Here is a 15,690-nt window from a genome sequence, read left to right as displayed (position 1 = left end):
CATGGCAGTTGTTGCACATTGCTGAATCTGTCAAATGAAGAGCAAGCACAAAAGGAATTTCCAAATGCAGCTGCTATTTCCCATTTGTTAAATCCTTTTATTACACCATATAAGTACACAGCTGGGAAATACTATAGAGTGGGAGTTAAAACAAAATATTTTGGCTTCCAGACATTCAGAACACACAAAGGACTCAGTGAAAAGCAATTCCTGATATCAAAAGGGAGTGAAAGTTTGAAAACATTTCTAGTCAATGTGTAGGGTTTGGTGGTGGTTGTCTTTTTTAAAATAAAAAATAAAAAATGATAACATTAAAATTCAATATAGTATATGTTACTCTTGTTATAACTAAGAAGTGCTGCATACAAAGAATGCTGGAAATGACTTGTATAGTAATTTTTTCAGGCCCATTTCCATATTCCACTTTCTTTTTTTAATCTCACACAGCTGCATAGGGTAGACACTCTAAAACCTCTATTCATACGTTATGAATTGGCCCCAATATGTAACTCTACACATGAGTGATTTGCTCAGAAGTGCAACATCTCCTAACATGTCAGAAAGCATGCAGTGGCGACTTCAACAACAAAAGATCTGTGTATCCCCAGCAGTTCCACTGTGTGATGCTATGGATACATCTTCCATGGCTAAGCTTATGGACCTGCCTTTTCATTCAGATGGTCAGAGGAAGAGAAGGCCAGGGGTGCCCACTACCACAATGTGGACATGTGACGTCACACGCACATTCCTGCACATGCCTCTGCATCTGAGCACCCACCCGGAAAGGGTGCCTTGCTGGCTGGATGTAAAGGGTGGAACTGAAGAACTTCTCTCTTGGAGGCAGCACTGTTGCTGCCTGCTGGCGCTTCTTATTGATTTGTGGGTGCCTGGCCCCGACAACTATATTATTGTGGGTGCCCAAGCACCCACGGCCCCCTGGAGTTGGGTCCTATGGAAAGGGGGGACTGATTGGTGCCCACTCTGAGGTTCTGGGCTTCACTTTCAGGTGAGGTTTTATGGCTGAATTCAGTCCTAGGGCTTAGGCATCTGACTCTGGAGAATGATTGATAACTACATGTCCATGACTTTAGCACCTATGGATTCTGCAATTTGTATTTATCATTCATAATTATTAGTCACATCCCATTTATATCTAAATCTGCTTACAAAGAATATGCAAAATTACAAAATGAAACTACAAAATAATCATAACACAACAGCACGAAGATAACAAATCAATTAAAGCAGAACAATCCTTAAATTCATTGCCCAACAAACCATTTAGGTCTTCTTCACACCTAAAAGCACTTCTGGATCTGTGGACAAGCAATTCTGGGAGAATTTTTGGAGTGGGTTTTCCCCCCCAATGTGCCAACCAGAGAGAGATTGTTCTTAGCTAATTCCCATGTTATCAGTTGCTTACATTAAAGAAACCTTTAAATGTGTTGCTGGTTTCTCAATCACTGTCTGTGGTAGGTTTTGAGCTGCTGGAGCTGTCTGGCAACCCTGAACAAGACATTTTGTAAAGATATTTCTGTAAACAGAAAAAAGTAGACATGTACAGGTTTTTGAGGTTGCTTGCCGACATCTACAAATGTAGTTGGGGTTGCAGCGACCCAAAAATCCAAATTTGTAAGTCTTGCACAAAATGATAGCTATGATTAAAAATAAATAAATTTGCTGTCAGACATGAAAGATTATAACTGGGGGAAATGTTCTTATAATTCAGATTTGTAAAGGGATTTTGTAAACCTGCTGGATACTACTGGCCCTTAATAACATGTATAATGACAAGGTATTGTTGTGGTTCGAGGACCCGATCCCCGTGTAGTGGAATGAAAACACACGGACATGTGATGTAAGGTTAATGGGCAAGAAAAGGCCACAACTTTATTGATTACAGCAAGTGAAAAGGTATTGGCTTAGGCATTGGATCATGTCAGTTGACTCCACCCACTCGGAGAGGGGTGAGTCTAAAAGGGGGGTTTATTCACCAGTAGGTGGAGCCTGTTGATGCTAATCCAACTATAAGCTCTCCCCTGATGTCATTGAGGGTCGTGCCATGGCCTCCCGCCACACAGGCATCGGACAGAATACACGACTGCTGGATTCCTTTAACAGAATACCCAAAATTGAAGGCGTAGGCGATGGCCACACCTAGCCCTTCCACACATCACAAACACAGGACGACGAAAAGTGAGGACTGCGTGGCTGGCGCAGCAGCGAGTTAAGCTGCAGTCCACGCCCCTTCCAAGGCACCTGGTTGGGCGCTTGCCCGTGGGCGTGGTGCGCCAGCCAGGTAAGTGGGTGGCAGGGGGCTAATGCCCCCTGCTTGAGGCGGAGCTCAGCTCCCGCCCACAACCCCTCCCCTCATTTGCAGGAGGAAAGGCTTTTTCTCATTCTCTGTGCTCCTTGCTCTAGGCTAAGCATGGTACACCTGAAGATAAACAGCACCTTTCAGTGTCACTTTGACACCCCTCTAGCATTTGGTGTGAATGGTTTTAAAGTTGTTTCTGCCATTGTAAGAGAAGTAGAATTGACCCCCAAAGCTGCAAGAATAAAAACATCAATTTTCAATTAGATTTCCAAGGAGAGTCATTGAAAGACTACATGGCAATTCACAGCTCACCATGATTAAGGAATACCTGGAAATGTGGAAGACCAACACAAACGTTTTTTATGCATTTCCCCCACCCCACCCTATGTCAGGGTGTATTTGATCCCACCTGTCAACTGAAAGTTAAATGCTGCAGTCAATCCCTAAGCTGTTGTATTTCCCTATTAGTTCAGATATCGGCCACTTTTTCTGACTGATCGATATTTATAATTTCAAGCGACATGATTTTTGGTTTTCCCCCTGTAAGCTTCAGGAATTCAGTTTCTGCTTAGGACCAAGTACTACCACTCACAGGCAGTCCTCACTTAGGTGAAGAATTATGTACAGCCTACTGGATCTCTCCTTAGGGACATGTGGTTAACTACTAATGATTTTCAGGAACTTTATCCAAGAAGGCTGGGGTATTTTTCCGAAACAAGAAAAGTGAAACCAGAAAGCTAAGTCACTCGAGCAAAGTTCATGCACCTGTTTCAGAAATCTGATAATGGGAGAGTAACTTGTGGCTGTTTCAGCTTCTTGAAGGAACAGCAAGTATTGACATGAAGTTGCGTCCCACCCACCCCCTCCCCCAGAAAAAGAGAAGTAAATCTGGAGAAAGATTTGCAAATAAATTGAAATGTAGATTCCGTTCCACACCGTCCCCCCCCCCATCCCATCTCCTTTTGAGTTCTTTACTATTCCTCTCTCCACTTTTCAAAGAACATAAAAGGTTCAGTTACTGTATAAGATATATGTTTGATCACATTTAATTTTTTAAGCTCCTAACACCTGGCTTCAGGGACACATTTTTCTCTCATCACACAGCCTGAGTAGATAGTTTGTACCTTGGGGGAACACAGCAGGTCTGGGAATCCTATTAGGAGTTCTCTCACAATTATGGGGTGGGGACACATTTTATCCAACTATCAGCACATCTGCTGCTGTGTATCTGAAGTTTGCAGGTTAACAAAGAGATAGAAATAATTTCCCACAAACTGATGTGTCACACGCAGCCTGAAAGAATGTTCCCTCACTATGTTTTATACAAGTTTCATTGTGTTAACCAAGCTGCTCTAGAGAGATGCCCTCCATTTAAGCATTGGGTGCCTTTGTCCAAAGTCCAATTATAAGTATGAGGGATGAGAAGGAGATAACATGGCTTTTGCCATTCTCTCCTCTTCATTGCCAAGTAAAAATTACATTATTTAAGGTGTTTGATCATTGGTCCTGGAAAGAAGGTAGGTGAGACAAGAGTCACCTCTGCAGTGCAGGATTCCACTGGCAGGTCTGAAACCAATGAACTTAAAAGAACAACACATCAGTCATTAGAGTTGTGAAAGCAAACAAGACATGACGTTATCTGCATGGTGAACGGGGTGTAACTCTTATCATGGCAGTAAGATCTCATACTAGGAAAGAGGCAATTAGCTTTGATGAGCTCAAATACACTTTAGAACAGCCTTTTCTAACCTCCAGGTGTTAGACTACAACTTCTACCTGCCCAATCAGTATGGTCAATAGTCAAAGACAATGGGAGCTGTAGTCCAAGCATCTGGAGCCTGGTGGAAGCTGCTTTAGTTCCCTGAAGAAATTAGCATTAAATTCAAGTGTATCAGCTCAGCCATCACTGACAGAGTCTTCATAGCCATGACCACAGACACAATACAATATTGATAAGGTGAAAGGTGCCAAGACTTAAATTAGGAAACGGAAAGAAAATGATGATAAACAGGGGCAATTTCCTTTTGGCAGTGAACTAATCCCATGACTTCATTCCAGAAGACCTGTATACATATAAGAGGAACTGCTTAGCTTACTGACATTGATCTCTTACGCACTGTGTCATTTCAGTTTGAAAATATCATGATTAAGAGGAGTTGCCTAAAGCAACACTCCAAAGGTTGTCACAGATTTAGGACATACCATTCTATGCTGGGTTGAGATAACACTGTTCCAGTCAGCGTCTTGTTGGATTGTAGTGACTAGAGTTGGTAGCTCCTCGGAGTGAGGTTTGTTGTGCAATAGGGTGTGTAGAGGCAGATGGGAAGCCACAAGCTCTTCATTGTTGCCTTCTTCCTGCTCCTGTGATGCTAAGTCCTGGGTTGTTGCTTCCTCTCCATCAGCTGCAAATGGAGAGGTGGCCTGCTTGGAAGACATTCTTCTACAAGATAAGAAAAGGAAACACACAGATGCATTCTATTAAATTTAAAGACTAGGCTGCAAATACAACAAAAGGAAAAAAATAAAGTCAAAATAGGGAGAGGTCTTTTGCTTGCATAGGGTTTTAGTGTTCTGTTGGGAGCCACCCAGAGTGGCTGGGTTGGGCAGGGTATAAATAATAAAATTATTATTATTATTATTATTATTATTATTATTATTATTATTATCTACAAAGTGACTCTTTACATGTTTCAGTTGAGCTACTGCCAGATAAGCATGCATAGCACTGCAGCCTTAAAGGGTTTTACAAGCTGGTCTAGGTAGTTGGGGAGCTAGAGTGGCTGAGGAAACCCAGCCAGATGGGCGGGGTATAAATAAATTTATTATTATTATTATTATTATTATTATTATTATTATTATTGCTACCATGTCCAAAACAAATTTACCATCATATCCCTAAACTAAGTGTGGTTTGCCAGGAGCCCAGGAGCAATATCAAAGGAAAGAATTAGTGTTTATAGTGGCACACCAGCTGATGCTGGCAAAATGCACTCCTAGGCATTGACATCACTTGGGTCTCTAGTGACAAAGATGGATCAAGGAGCATCCCTCACCTTAAAAAAGCCTTGATCAAGACCAGGGGTAGGCAACCTAAGATCTGGGGGGGCCCGATCGCCTTCTCAATCTGGCTCACGGACGGTCCGGGAATCAGCATGTTTTTACATGAATAGAATGTGTGCTTTTATTTAAAATGCATCTCTGGGTTATTTGTGGGGCGTAGAAATTCGTTCATTTTTTAAAAAATTCAAAATATAGTCCAGCTTCCCAGAAGATCTAAGGGATGGTGGACCAGCCCACGGCTGAAAAAGGTTCCTGACCCCTGATCAAGACACTACTGCAAAAATAATAATTTGGGGTAGCTGGATTAAGTTCTCATCTTTCATGTGAATTTCAGATTTAAACAAGTGAGTCCTCTGTGACTTAAACCCAGAGAAGGAAGTGGTTGGTGCAGCCAGAATAATCATATTGAAATACCAGAGGTATGTGATTTCTCCTACCCTTGATACCATAAAGGCTCCTAATGTAAATACACAGTTTTTCCTCACAACCCAAAGGTTTTTCCTGCATGTTCTCTTAATTTAAGTGAGCATGTGAGAACTGCCTATTTGAGTATTTGTACAATTAAGCCAGAAAGCCACTGATCACTTGATTATGGAATGTGCTCCCCTTGCAAAACAGAATCTATAAGCTACTATCTATGCTGCTCCAAATAAGCCCTATGTAGAGCATAATTAATAAATAAAGGATCTGCCTCTTGAAGTTTGCATTACTTGTGTTCTAAAAATTAAGTTTCTAAAATAGTTTTCTATTTCATATTGTTCCTTTGCTACAAGGTGCGAAGAATTTGGAATACAATCAAATGTATTGGATCAATGATAAAGAAAGGTATGCATTTAAAATCTCCGCTTTATTCTAAGAAGAATATTTGATATTATCTTTTTAAGCCTTTTTCCACAGAAGCAGACTCATGATAATGTTCAAAAATAATTATTTCAATAAAAACAGAAAATTAAAAAATGTTAATTTATGAAGAAACAAGAAGACACTCTTAAGGTAAACTAACAGTTCAAATATATTAATGGGGACATATACTTAAGATATTCTTAAGAAAATTTAGAATATCCTTATTATGAAAACTGCATCAATAACTCAAGAATGAGGTTTCCACCTTAATTACTCTTTAATAATAATTGATTTCATACCATTTCCTTAAAAATGCGCAAATCAGTTAACAGAGGAAACCACATGAGCATTTTTCAAATTAGCAAATCATTAACTCAGTAGTACTGTTTCTATAGACAAATAATTACTGATTAAAGAGGATGGAAATCTGAGACTAACAGTTAAATTTACAGATCTGACACATGCTTTCATGAATATTACAGTGAAGGAAATATCAAGTGTAAAGAAAAATAATTAAGTTAATTCCAATTTAAACAGTAGTTTTTAATGTAACAGGCCAAGTTTCACATAGGATTTAACAGCTAATGCTAAATTTCTCACAATTAATGAGAAGAATCAGATTTAGTATCCTACAGTGAACAAAATTATTATTGGTTCAGCTAATCTAATTATATACATTTTAAAAGTATTACAGGCTGTTTGACATAAATCTGAAACATATCAAAACAGTGATACCTGTTATGCAATAATAATCATAACAACCAAAACCTTACAAATAATTTTAATGCTGACCTTTAGACTGTGAGTGCAAACCAAAGTACTGTCAATGACCAGAATTATCTTGATGTTATCACTGTATGCGCTACACTAAACTAACAAAATAGCTGAATCCTGGAGGTTTATTTCAAACAGTCAGGACAAAAACAAAATTCTCCAGTTTCAAATTCTAACAACTGCAGGATATTTTAACCATTACATTAGTGTTGCAGTCACAGGATCCTGACATTGGAAAGGGATAAGTCAGGACAAATATTTGGCATCAGTGTGCAAGACATACCACCTTATTTTAAACATGAAAGCTAAATGTACACTATTCTGATTACCAGCACAGTACAATTGTGAATAAATCTCCAGTGGTTTTAAGGCAATGGTGCATTTAAAACAGTTCTTAGAAGACGATTCTATTCACTTGAGCATTCGCAGGCATCTTCCAATTACAAACAGGGCTGACTTCTTCCAGAAGGAATAAGCTCTGGCTGCTTTTTTCAGTTTAAATTAATCATGACACAAACCCAGAAATGAAAATGTCTCTTAAGAATAATTCCAACTACAAACTGCACCAATAAATAACAGTGCACAATCCTAATTAAATGCAACTGTGCAGCTGTGAAAATAGGTTAAATCTGTCCAAAGCTATGAGATGGCTTTTAAAGGCTGGTTTGTTAGGGGGTGTTTTCTTAAGGAAGGCTGGGCTCTCGGTCTTAATCAGCCAATAAATTATTTCCTGCAATTACATTAAATAGAAAATTATCTTCAAATTGGGAATGTTAATTGAAAATCAAAATTCAGAGTGAAGTTTAGAAATTACATGCTGAATATAATTAATCTGGAAAGACTTCACCTCCGTTTCATAAACAGGATTTGGGTAATTCCTCAAGTGACCGTTCTGAAAGCTACCGAGTTAACAGTGCAATTACAGTGGAAACATCTTTTCTTTCCATTTCATATTTGTTTATTTATACATACATATGTCAATGTTGATAAGGACGCATTAGTAAACAACTATTCAATGGACAGATAAATACACCTTAAACAATATATCTACTCAGGATACTTAAAAATAAATGTTAAACAACATGAAAATGTTTCTTATCATAATTGCAAAGTTTTGCTACAAATCTAGTATATCTGTACAGAAACACTTATATGCCCACCTTCTGGTCTGTTTATCTATCTACACACAGACACATAATCTGCAGGATAAGACAGCACCAGATCCTGAAACTTCATAAGCTATTCCTATTTTTGTCACTGACAATACTGAATGTATCAGAACAGAGGATTCGAATCTGAGCATCATCTACCAAGAAGTGATGGTCCACCCATGATGTCAGGTGAAGCAACCGCCTCAGATGGCAGGAAGGCTTCCAGAAGGTTGCACAGAATGGAATGTGACTCTCGGGTATTTTTAAAAAGGGTTTCCTATCCCTGAGTCAGTGTTGCAATAAATACAGTGGTGCCTCAGGTTACATACACTTCAAGTTACAGATTCCGCTAACCCAGAAATATTACCTCGGGTTAAGAACTTTGCTTCAGGATGAGAAAAAGAAAAAGAAAAAGAAAAAGAAAAAGGTGCTTCAGGTTAAGAATAGTTTCAGGTTAAGAACGGACCTCCAGAACAAATTAAGTATGTAACCAGAGGTATTACTGTTGTTAAATTGGCCTAGGTGCTAGTTATGCAGAATAAACAAAAGTCTGTTTGCATTTTATGATGCCTATAGTGCCTGTCTTATAGACACTGCTATATTTATTGTAATGAACAAAATAAAAACACCACACCAAATACTCCTGAAATATGCTCTTTAGCTGCACTTTTGAAACTGCCTGAGCACTAAATAGAGCTATGGGTACTGTACAAACTTATGCTATTTGCACTCCAGCTGCTGCACTTTGTCCCTATACGGATAAGAAATATACCAACTAGAGAAGGGAAGGGAGGAAGGAAGTGGATCCAGCAGGTAGACCTGCCCACCTGTCAATCAGCTGATGCCACCATGATATCTGGTGACTTAAAAAAAAAGATGCAAATGTACAGACCGCAAAGTGCTGACAAATCAGCTGATTGTTGAGTTTTGTGAATCCTGGTCCACAGTGGGCCATAAGACCTGATGATTAGCCAACTGTACTTGACTTGTGAAGCCCCATAAAAAGTGCTTTGCAAGCCCTTGCCAAATGTGATGATCGGCTGACTTTAAGAGGTTGCAAAGCCAAGTTTGCAAGGCTTTGCAGGTGCCATCTTTCAACCCATTTTGGCACAGCCATGTCTTTACCTGCCTCGTACCAGATGTCAGATGTAGGGCAGGTGCCAAATAGCATGATGTGCCAACTAGGCAGACCTATCAAGTCTAATTAGGACCATGGGCCAAACGTACCCCACCGCTGAGGTACAGAATAGGCAGTCTGGGTGGGTTTTTTTCAAAAAAACAACAGCATGTCCCAGGTGGAAATAACGGGGGTGGAAGACGGGATGCCTCAATCATGACAAATCACGGACAGGAGGAGGTATGCTGTTGGAGGCGAGGGTGGTTTGGAGCCCTGGAATACCTGCTGTGCCACTTTGCAAGCCACTTTGAGGACAAAGTCACGGGCATTTGTGTCAAGCTTAATGCTATTGATGTTGATCCAGCATGCCATGGGGTATTTTATATTTTGAGCTTGGGGTTCCCTCTGTTAAACCCATGGGCAACGTGGTGCCCTCACACAGACACAACCTTTTGGCTCCTCCCATGGGCCTCTCCCAATTCTTATTAGTATTTTTAAAATAAGTGTTTCTTTGCTTTGAATTAGGCTACCTTTGGCGTGGGGAATCTGAGCATCACCAGTCATGTCGCTATTATGTGTTGCCCTCAATGGTTTTTAAGATTTTCAAATAGGCCATAAAGGTTAGAACTTTCCTAAGCAATTGTTTCATGTTGTGGTACAAATTTAACCACTGAAGCTTCAATTTGAAGGGAGGGGCTTCTTAACCCTTTTCCCCTTATGCCATATTGCTGCCCAAAACCACTCTACACAAAACTGAGTTATATATTTATTTTTTTACCCAGTGAGATCAAGCCAGCTTTGGGAGAGTGATTTTCAGCATGAGTGTGGTATAAGAGGGAAGGGAGAAGAAGCCTACTTCTTCCCACAGTGGTCTTCCCTTTCAAACTTCTTTTTTTTGGGGGGGGGGACTGTTGAAAAAGAATCACAGGACCATGTGGAATAATAAAGTTCCATTCTAGAGAATAAAGCCACTAAGGGGAGCACAACTGGGATCTTGAAGAACTTAATAAAGTTTGTAAAAACGGGTTTATGACCATCTACATCTGGGCGGAATCTGTGGTCCTCCAGATGTGGTGGCAGTAGATTTCCCATCATGCTTCACTACCAGTCATCTTAGTTGGTAGTGAGGGGAGCTGTAAGTCCAGCAACATCTGGAAGGGCAAGGGTTCCTCAACCCAGATCAACATGATCCTAAGGTATTTTCTGGCATTCTCAGTACTGTTTAAAAAAATAAAAATGCAAATCACCCCTATTCTAAAAGTGGTTTGACATTGTGCCACTTTTTCGTTTACCTAATATTATTTTTGTGCGTAACAAATTTATAATGACAGTGAAATCAGTTCTTTTCTAGAAGTTGTTTTTTCCAAAAAAATTATTTTTTTAGAAAAGAATCCCTCGCCACTTATAACCCCTGAAAACAGGGATTTATAATGGAAGTGCTGACACAACCCTAACTAAAGCGGCGCAAATGGTGCTGCTATAATACACAAAATCAAGTTCTATTATTCTAAACTCTTCTCACTTGTGGGGTTTTTCTTTACTGTGCTCCCAGACAAACTGCTGAAGCATGAAAAATTTAAATGCAATCAAATGGATCCAATTCCACTTTCCTAGAAACAAGTGTCTACAGTGGTACAGTCGTAAAAGGAGAGGCATCCAATTTGTCTGATGCTCGTTTTTAAAAATCTGTTTATAATACTGTGCAGTAGAGGAATAAGAGGAAATTACAGCCACTGCATTAAGTGACTGTCAAGGGGGATACACTGTATGACATTGAGGGGACATTGGAGGGAGGTACAAAAGCATTGCTGTAATAAACTGTATGACACCATGCCATGCTGAGATGTGAAGGGTCCCCACAAGATAGATACATATATACATATGCAGGTTTTGGTGTCCTCGGGTGTCTTCCCGTGTAAAAGTTGGGGTGTCTAGGCGACGTTTCGACGAGGTCTCACTCGTCATCTTCAGGCTGGTGCTTTCGGCTTCTTGTTACTGGAACAGAGCAGGATCTCAGTGTTTGAGTTCCTATAAATACTGTTGAGGAGGTGTGGTGTATAGCCTCCAATGTTCTGGGCAGAGAGGAGGTTCCCAGGCTAGTGTGCCTTTTCTTCTTTTGTTCCTTAATTACTTGAGGGATATCTTGAGTGATTTCTTGAGTGATTTCCTGAATCCCACTTAGGTGGGTCATTAGGTGTGGATTAGTTGCTAAAGCCTTCGTGTCTTGAACTCTTGAACTTTGTGAAGAGTTTTTCTGAGAAGATGGCTGTACTGCACTTGGTTGTGCTCTGGCTTGGCTTCGTGTATAGGGGCGAGCTGTGGTTTTGTGGCCTGTGCCAGCCAGATCTGTGTAGGGATTGCAGGGGGGTGCAGCATCCGGAGGTGCCACCCTGGTTTGGCTACTGGATGGTGTCTGTAATTTATCTGTGGAGAGGGTCTGGGTTTGGGTCTGGTGTGGTTGATTGGTGATGGCGTTCTGTGTGCCTCTGGATCTGGTGTCAGATTTTGTGGGGAGGGCTAATTTCCAGATGTCTGGCAAGCGGGATGTGTCGTCACGCTTGTTCATGTTGTGAGGGTGTTTCTCTATCTCGATGGCTTCCATGATTATTCTCTTGTGGTGATGTTCCATGTTAAAGAGCAATTTGGAATCTGCAAAATTAATTTCGTGTCCTGTTTCTTTCATGTGTTGGAAAAGAGAGGAAGTTTTTTCTTCTTTTTTGACGGCATTCTTGTGTTCTGCGATCCGTGCATTTATTCGTCTGTTTGTTTGTCCAATGTACGTGGCTGGGCAGACTTTGCAGGGTATTTCATAGACCCCTTGGTTTTCCAACTGAATTTTCTATGAAATACCCTGCAAAGTCTGCCCAGCCACGTACATTGGACAAACAAACAGACGAATAAATGCACGGATCGCAGAACACAAGAATGCCGTCAAAAAAGAAGAAAAAACTTCCTCTCTTTTCCAACACATGAAAGAAACAGGACACGAAATTAATTTTGCAGATTCCAAATTGCTCTTTAACATGGAACATCACCACAAGAGAATAATCATGGAAGCCATCGAGATAGAGAAACACCCTCACAACATGAACAAGCGTGACGACACATCCCGCTTGCCAGACATCTGGAAATTAGCCCTCCCCACAAAATCTGACACCAGATCCAGAGGCACACAGAACGCCATCACCAATCAACCACACCAGACCCAAACCCAGACCCTCTCCACAGATAAATTACAGACACCATCCAGTAGCCAAACCAGGGTGGCACCTCCGGATGCTGCACCCCCCTGCAATCCCTACACAGATCTGGCTGGCACAGGCCACAAAACCACAGCTCGCCCCTATACACGAAGCCAAGCCAGAGCACAACCAAGTGCAGTACAGCCATCTTCTCAGAAAAACTCTTCACAAAGTTCAAGAGTTCAAGACACGAAGGCTTTAGCAACTAATCCACACCTAATGACCCACCTAAGTGGGATTCAGGAAATCACTCAAGAAATCACTCAAGATATCCCTCAAGTAATTAAGGAACAAAAGAAGAAAAGGCACACTAGCCTGGGAACCTCCTCTCTGCCCAGAACATTGGAGGCTATACACCACACCTCCTCAACAGTATTTATAGGAACTCAAACACTGAGATCCTGCTCTGTTCCAGTAACAAGAAGCCGAAAGCACCAGCCTGAAGATGACGAGTGAGACCTCGTCGAAACGTCGCCTAGACACCCCAACTTTTACACGGGAAGACACCCGAGGACACCAAAACCTGCATTCCTGTACCCGTGAAAATCTACGAAAGCATATATACATATATATATATATACATACATACAAACGTACATACATACATAGGAAGAAGGAAGGAAGGCAGGAAGATAAGTATGTATGTAATTTGGTAAATTCTGCAAGCAGATAACCTGTGACTCTTGCACAGAGGTTCTCTACCTAGTGTCAATTCTGCACATACAAAATTCATCCATTATACATATGAAAGCAAACCATTGTACATGTGAAAGTTTGCTTGTCTGGTAAAAGCTGCTGACCCAGGTAAAGACAAGACTTCGCAAAAGTAATCTTTATTCCTGTCCCTTTTGTAAGAAGCCTGAGCTTATAGAAACTTTCCATCCAGTGTGTTTTTCAAATAATCCAAAGCGCACTTTCAGAATTCCTAGATGGCATTTGGAATTCCCACAACATATGGGGGAAATACCTCTAATACGTTATCCAATGAATGAACAAACAGAAACAAAATTCACAATGTCAGTAAAAGTGTTCTGACAAAATAATTATGTTGTGATACTAATAGCACTCCTCTTATTGGAAGCCATATATTATCCCTCATGTGGAAAGGCTGAACAGGCAAAGCAATACAAAATACTGTAGGCTGTAGGAACGTGATATTGAAATCGGGTTTTTTGGGCCTCAATCTAGCACCCTTGCCCAAGGAACAATTTGCCAGATATATTAGTCCAGGACATTTCATCAAACCCAGTAAATATTATTACTGTTAGAGCCAGCAATGATGGCTTGCCCTCTTATCATGGATGACCTGCTACAAACCTCACGTTTCGTCAATTAACAACCTGGTCTGGACTGTCACCTTCTTTCAGCCAGATATCTGTTCTTGCTCTCTGCACTACTGCTTTGATTTCCATTCCTGCTCCTAGGCCTGGTTTTAAACCATAAATTTCTCTCTGCAAAGTACAGAACTCTAAAATCACCTACCTCCACTGTTGAATCAGGTTTCCTTACTAAGCTATTCAACATTAACACCTAACCACTGGTATCTGCAGCATGTTGCAGCTGGACCTGGTTAAGAGTTCTGGTTCCTGAGTCTCTTTGGGTCTGATCTTACAGAAAAGGCCTCAATCCTTCAATTAGCATCTATGCCCCCATCCATTTAATACAGGGACCCTCTGCATTAAAGAAGTACCCTACAAATACTTTGGTCTACAGCTGCATTCAGATGTGGGGCTTATTGCTTAGTTTATTAGTTGTAATGCCAGCACTTTAGTCTCATTTTCTAATGTTACTTTTCACACTGTTGCATTATGGAACCATGACGTTTTCATCAACATACTGCCATGCTGTGCTAAATTTTAAATGATGGGAAAGAACCGTATCCTGGGACACTGCTACAAATTTTGCCACGTGAATGTACAATACAAAACTCCCATGATTTCCCAAGTTAATGGGATTGTTGTTGTTTTTTCCTGGAAACCATTTACATGGAAATGAGCACTAAACTTCCACTAGATTTCCAGAAGTGGGTTTTACGTTGTGTGAAAGATCACACAATATGAAGAAATTATCAGGGAAGGATATGCCAGGAAAAGAGAATGAAGTGCTGTTTTAACACAACCTACAACTCCCAACATACCTGACTGCTAGCAATGGAGCCTGGAGCTGATGTCCTAAACATCTGGAGGGCACCATGTTGGCTACCACTGGTTTAACAGATTCAGACTCACACTGAACCAGGTAATATAAAAATGCAGATGCTAATGTTCCTAAGACTCAAGAGTGAACTATACCACTTCAGTCTGCAGTGAAAGATTGTGGATTTTAATGCTACCCCCCACCAAAAAAGAAAAAAAATGTAATAAGGGAATTAGTGAATTAGAAGAAACGTTTTCCCCAACCTTCTCCATGTTGTGTTATTTTTCTACTTGCAAGGTAAGGTGATCTTATGGAGTTGTTAAAAAATGTTTTGTGCACCTGTGATTTTAATGGCACTGTCTGTTATGTACTCCGTCACTTCTGTTCCATGAATAGATCCAGACGGGTGTAGCTTCACTTGTTTCAGCGAATCAGCAGTCATTTATTTTGCTCTAGAAACAGCTCCACAAATCAGACATAGAAATTATTTGCTACATCTGTGCCCTAGAAGAGTACCCATTTCCAGGAAGCATGGCTTAATTAGAATGAGAAAATGGAAATCTTAATCTTGGTGCCAGATTATTTGGAACCCTGACTCTGCCAAAATGTATTATCTAGCCATAAATTCAGAAACATAATGAATTGCTGAAGTAATGCTCTAATCCACCTGACATTTAATAACAAATAGTTACTTCCTTAAATTATAACGGATGGTATCCAATTACAAGGGGCATACATGACAGGGACGAGACCGTACAGGAGTGGCTGCCTATACAGCGGGATTTGTATCCTGACACGTAATTCCCAAACAGAAAACTATGACAATGATGTTTGGTTCAGCAGTTTGCACAAGAAATTCTGTAATTTTGTTTGTTGTTTACTTCTGGTATCTCAGCATTTGGCTATTTTTCAGTAAACTCATGTAAGGCTACAACCCATAGCTATGTCTACTCAGAAGTCCCATTAAATTCAATGGGTCTCACTTCTAGGTAAGTGAGAGTGTATTATAAAACAGGTATAATAAAAACAGCTATGGGGAAAAAAGAAGGA

General features: G+C 40.4%; 1 protein-coding gene across 50 annotated transcripts in view; it reads right to left on the bottom strand.

Moving 5' to 3' along the window:
- The window catches only part of SOX6 (SRY-box transcription factor 6), a 438,207-nt gene that overhangs the window by 244,617 nt on the left and 177,900 nt on the right, over positions 1-15,690 (bottom strand). For 46 of the 50 annotated variants that reach the window (XM_083403078.1, XM_083403070.1, XM_083403100.1 and 43 more), the window contains one exon: positions 4,520-4,757. The exons of the other annotated variants lie outside the window; for them this stretch is intronic. In XM_083403078.1, the coding sequence (XP_083259204.1) occupies positions 4,520-4,753 (234 nt within the window). In that variant the 5' untranslated portion in view covers positions 4,754-4,757. The remainder of the gene's footprint in view (positions 1-4,519; positions 4,758-15,690) is intronic. 50 annotated transcript variants of the gene reach the window in all.

The sequence above is a fragment of the Podarcis tiliguerta genome (genome assembly GCF_965153285.1).
Source record: "Podarcis tiliguerta genome assembly, chromosome: 1".
Lineage (NCBI taxonomy): Eukaryota > Metazoa > Chordata > Lepidosauria > Squamata > Lacertidae > Podarcis > Podarcis tiliguerta.
Note: the sequence above shows the minus strand (reverse complement) of the source record. Positions and strands in the feature narration are given on the sequence as shown.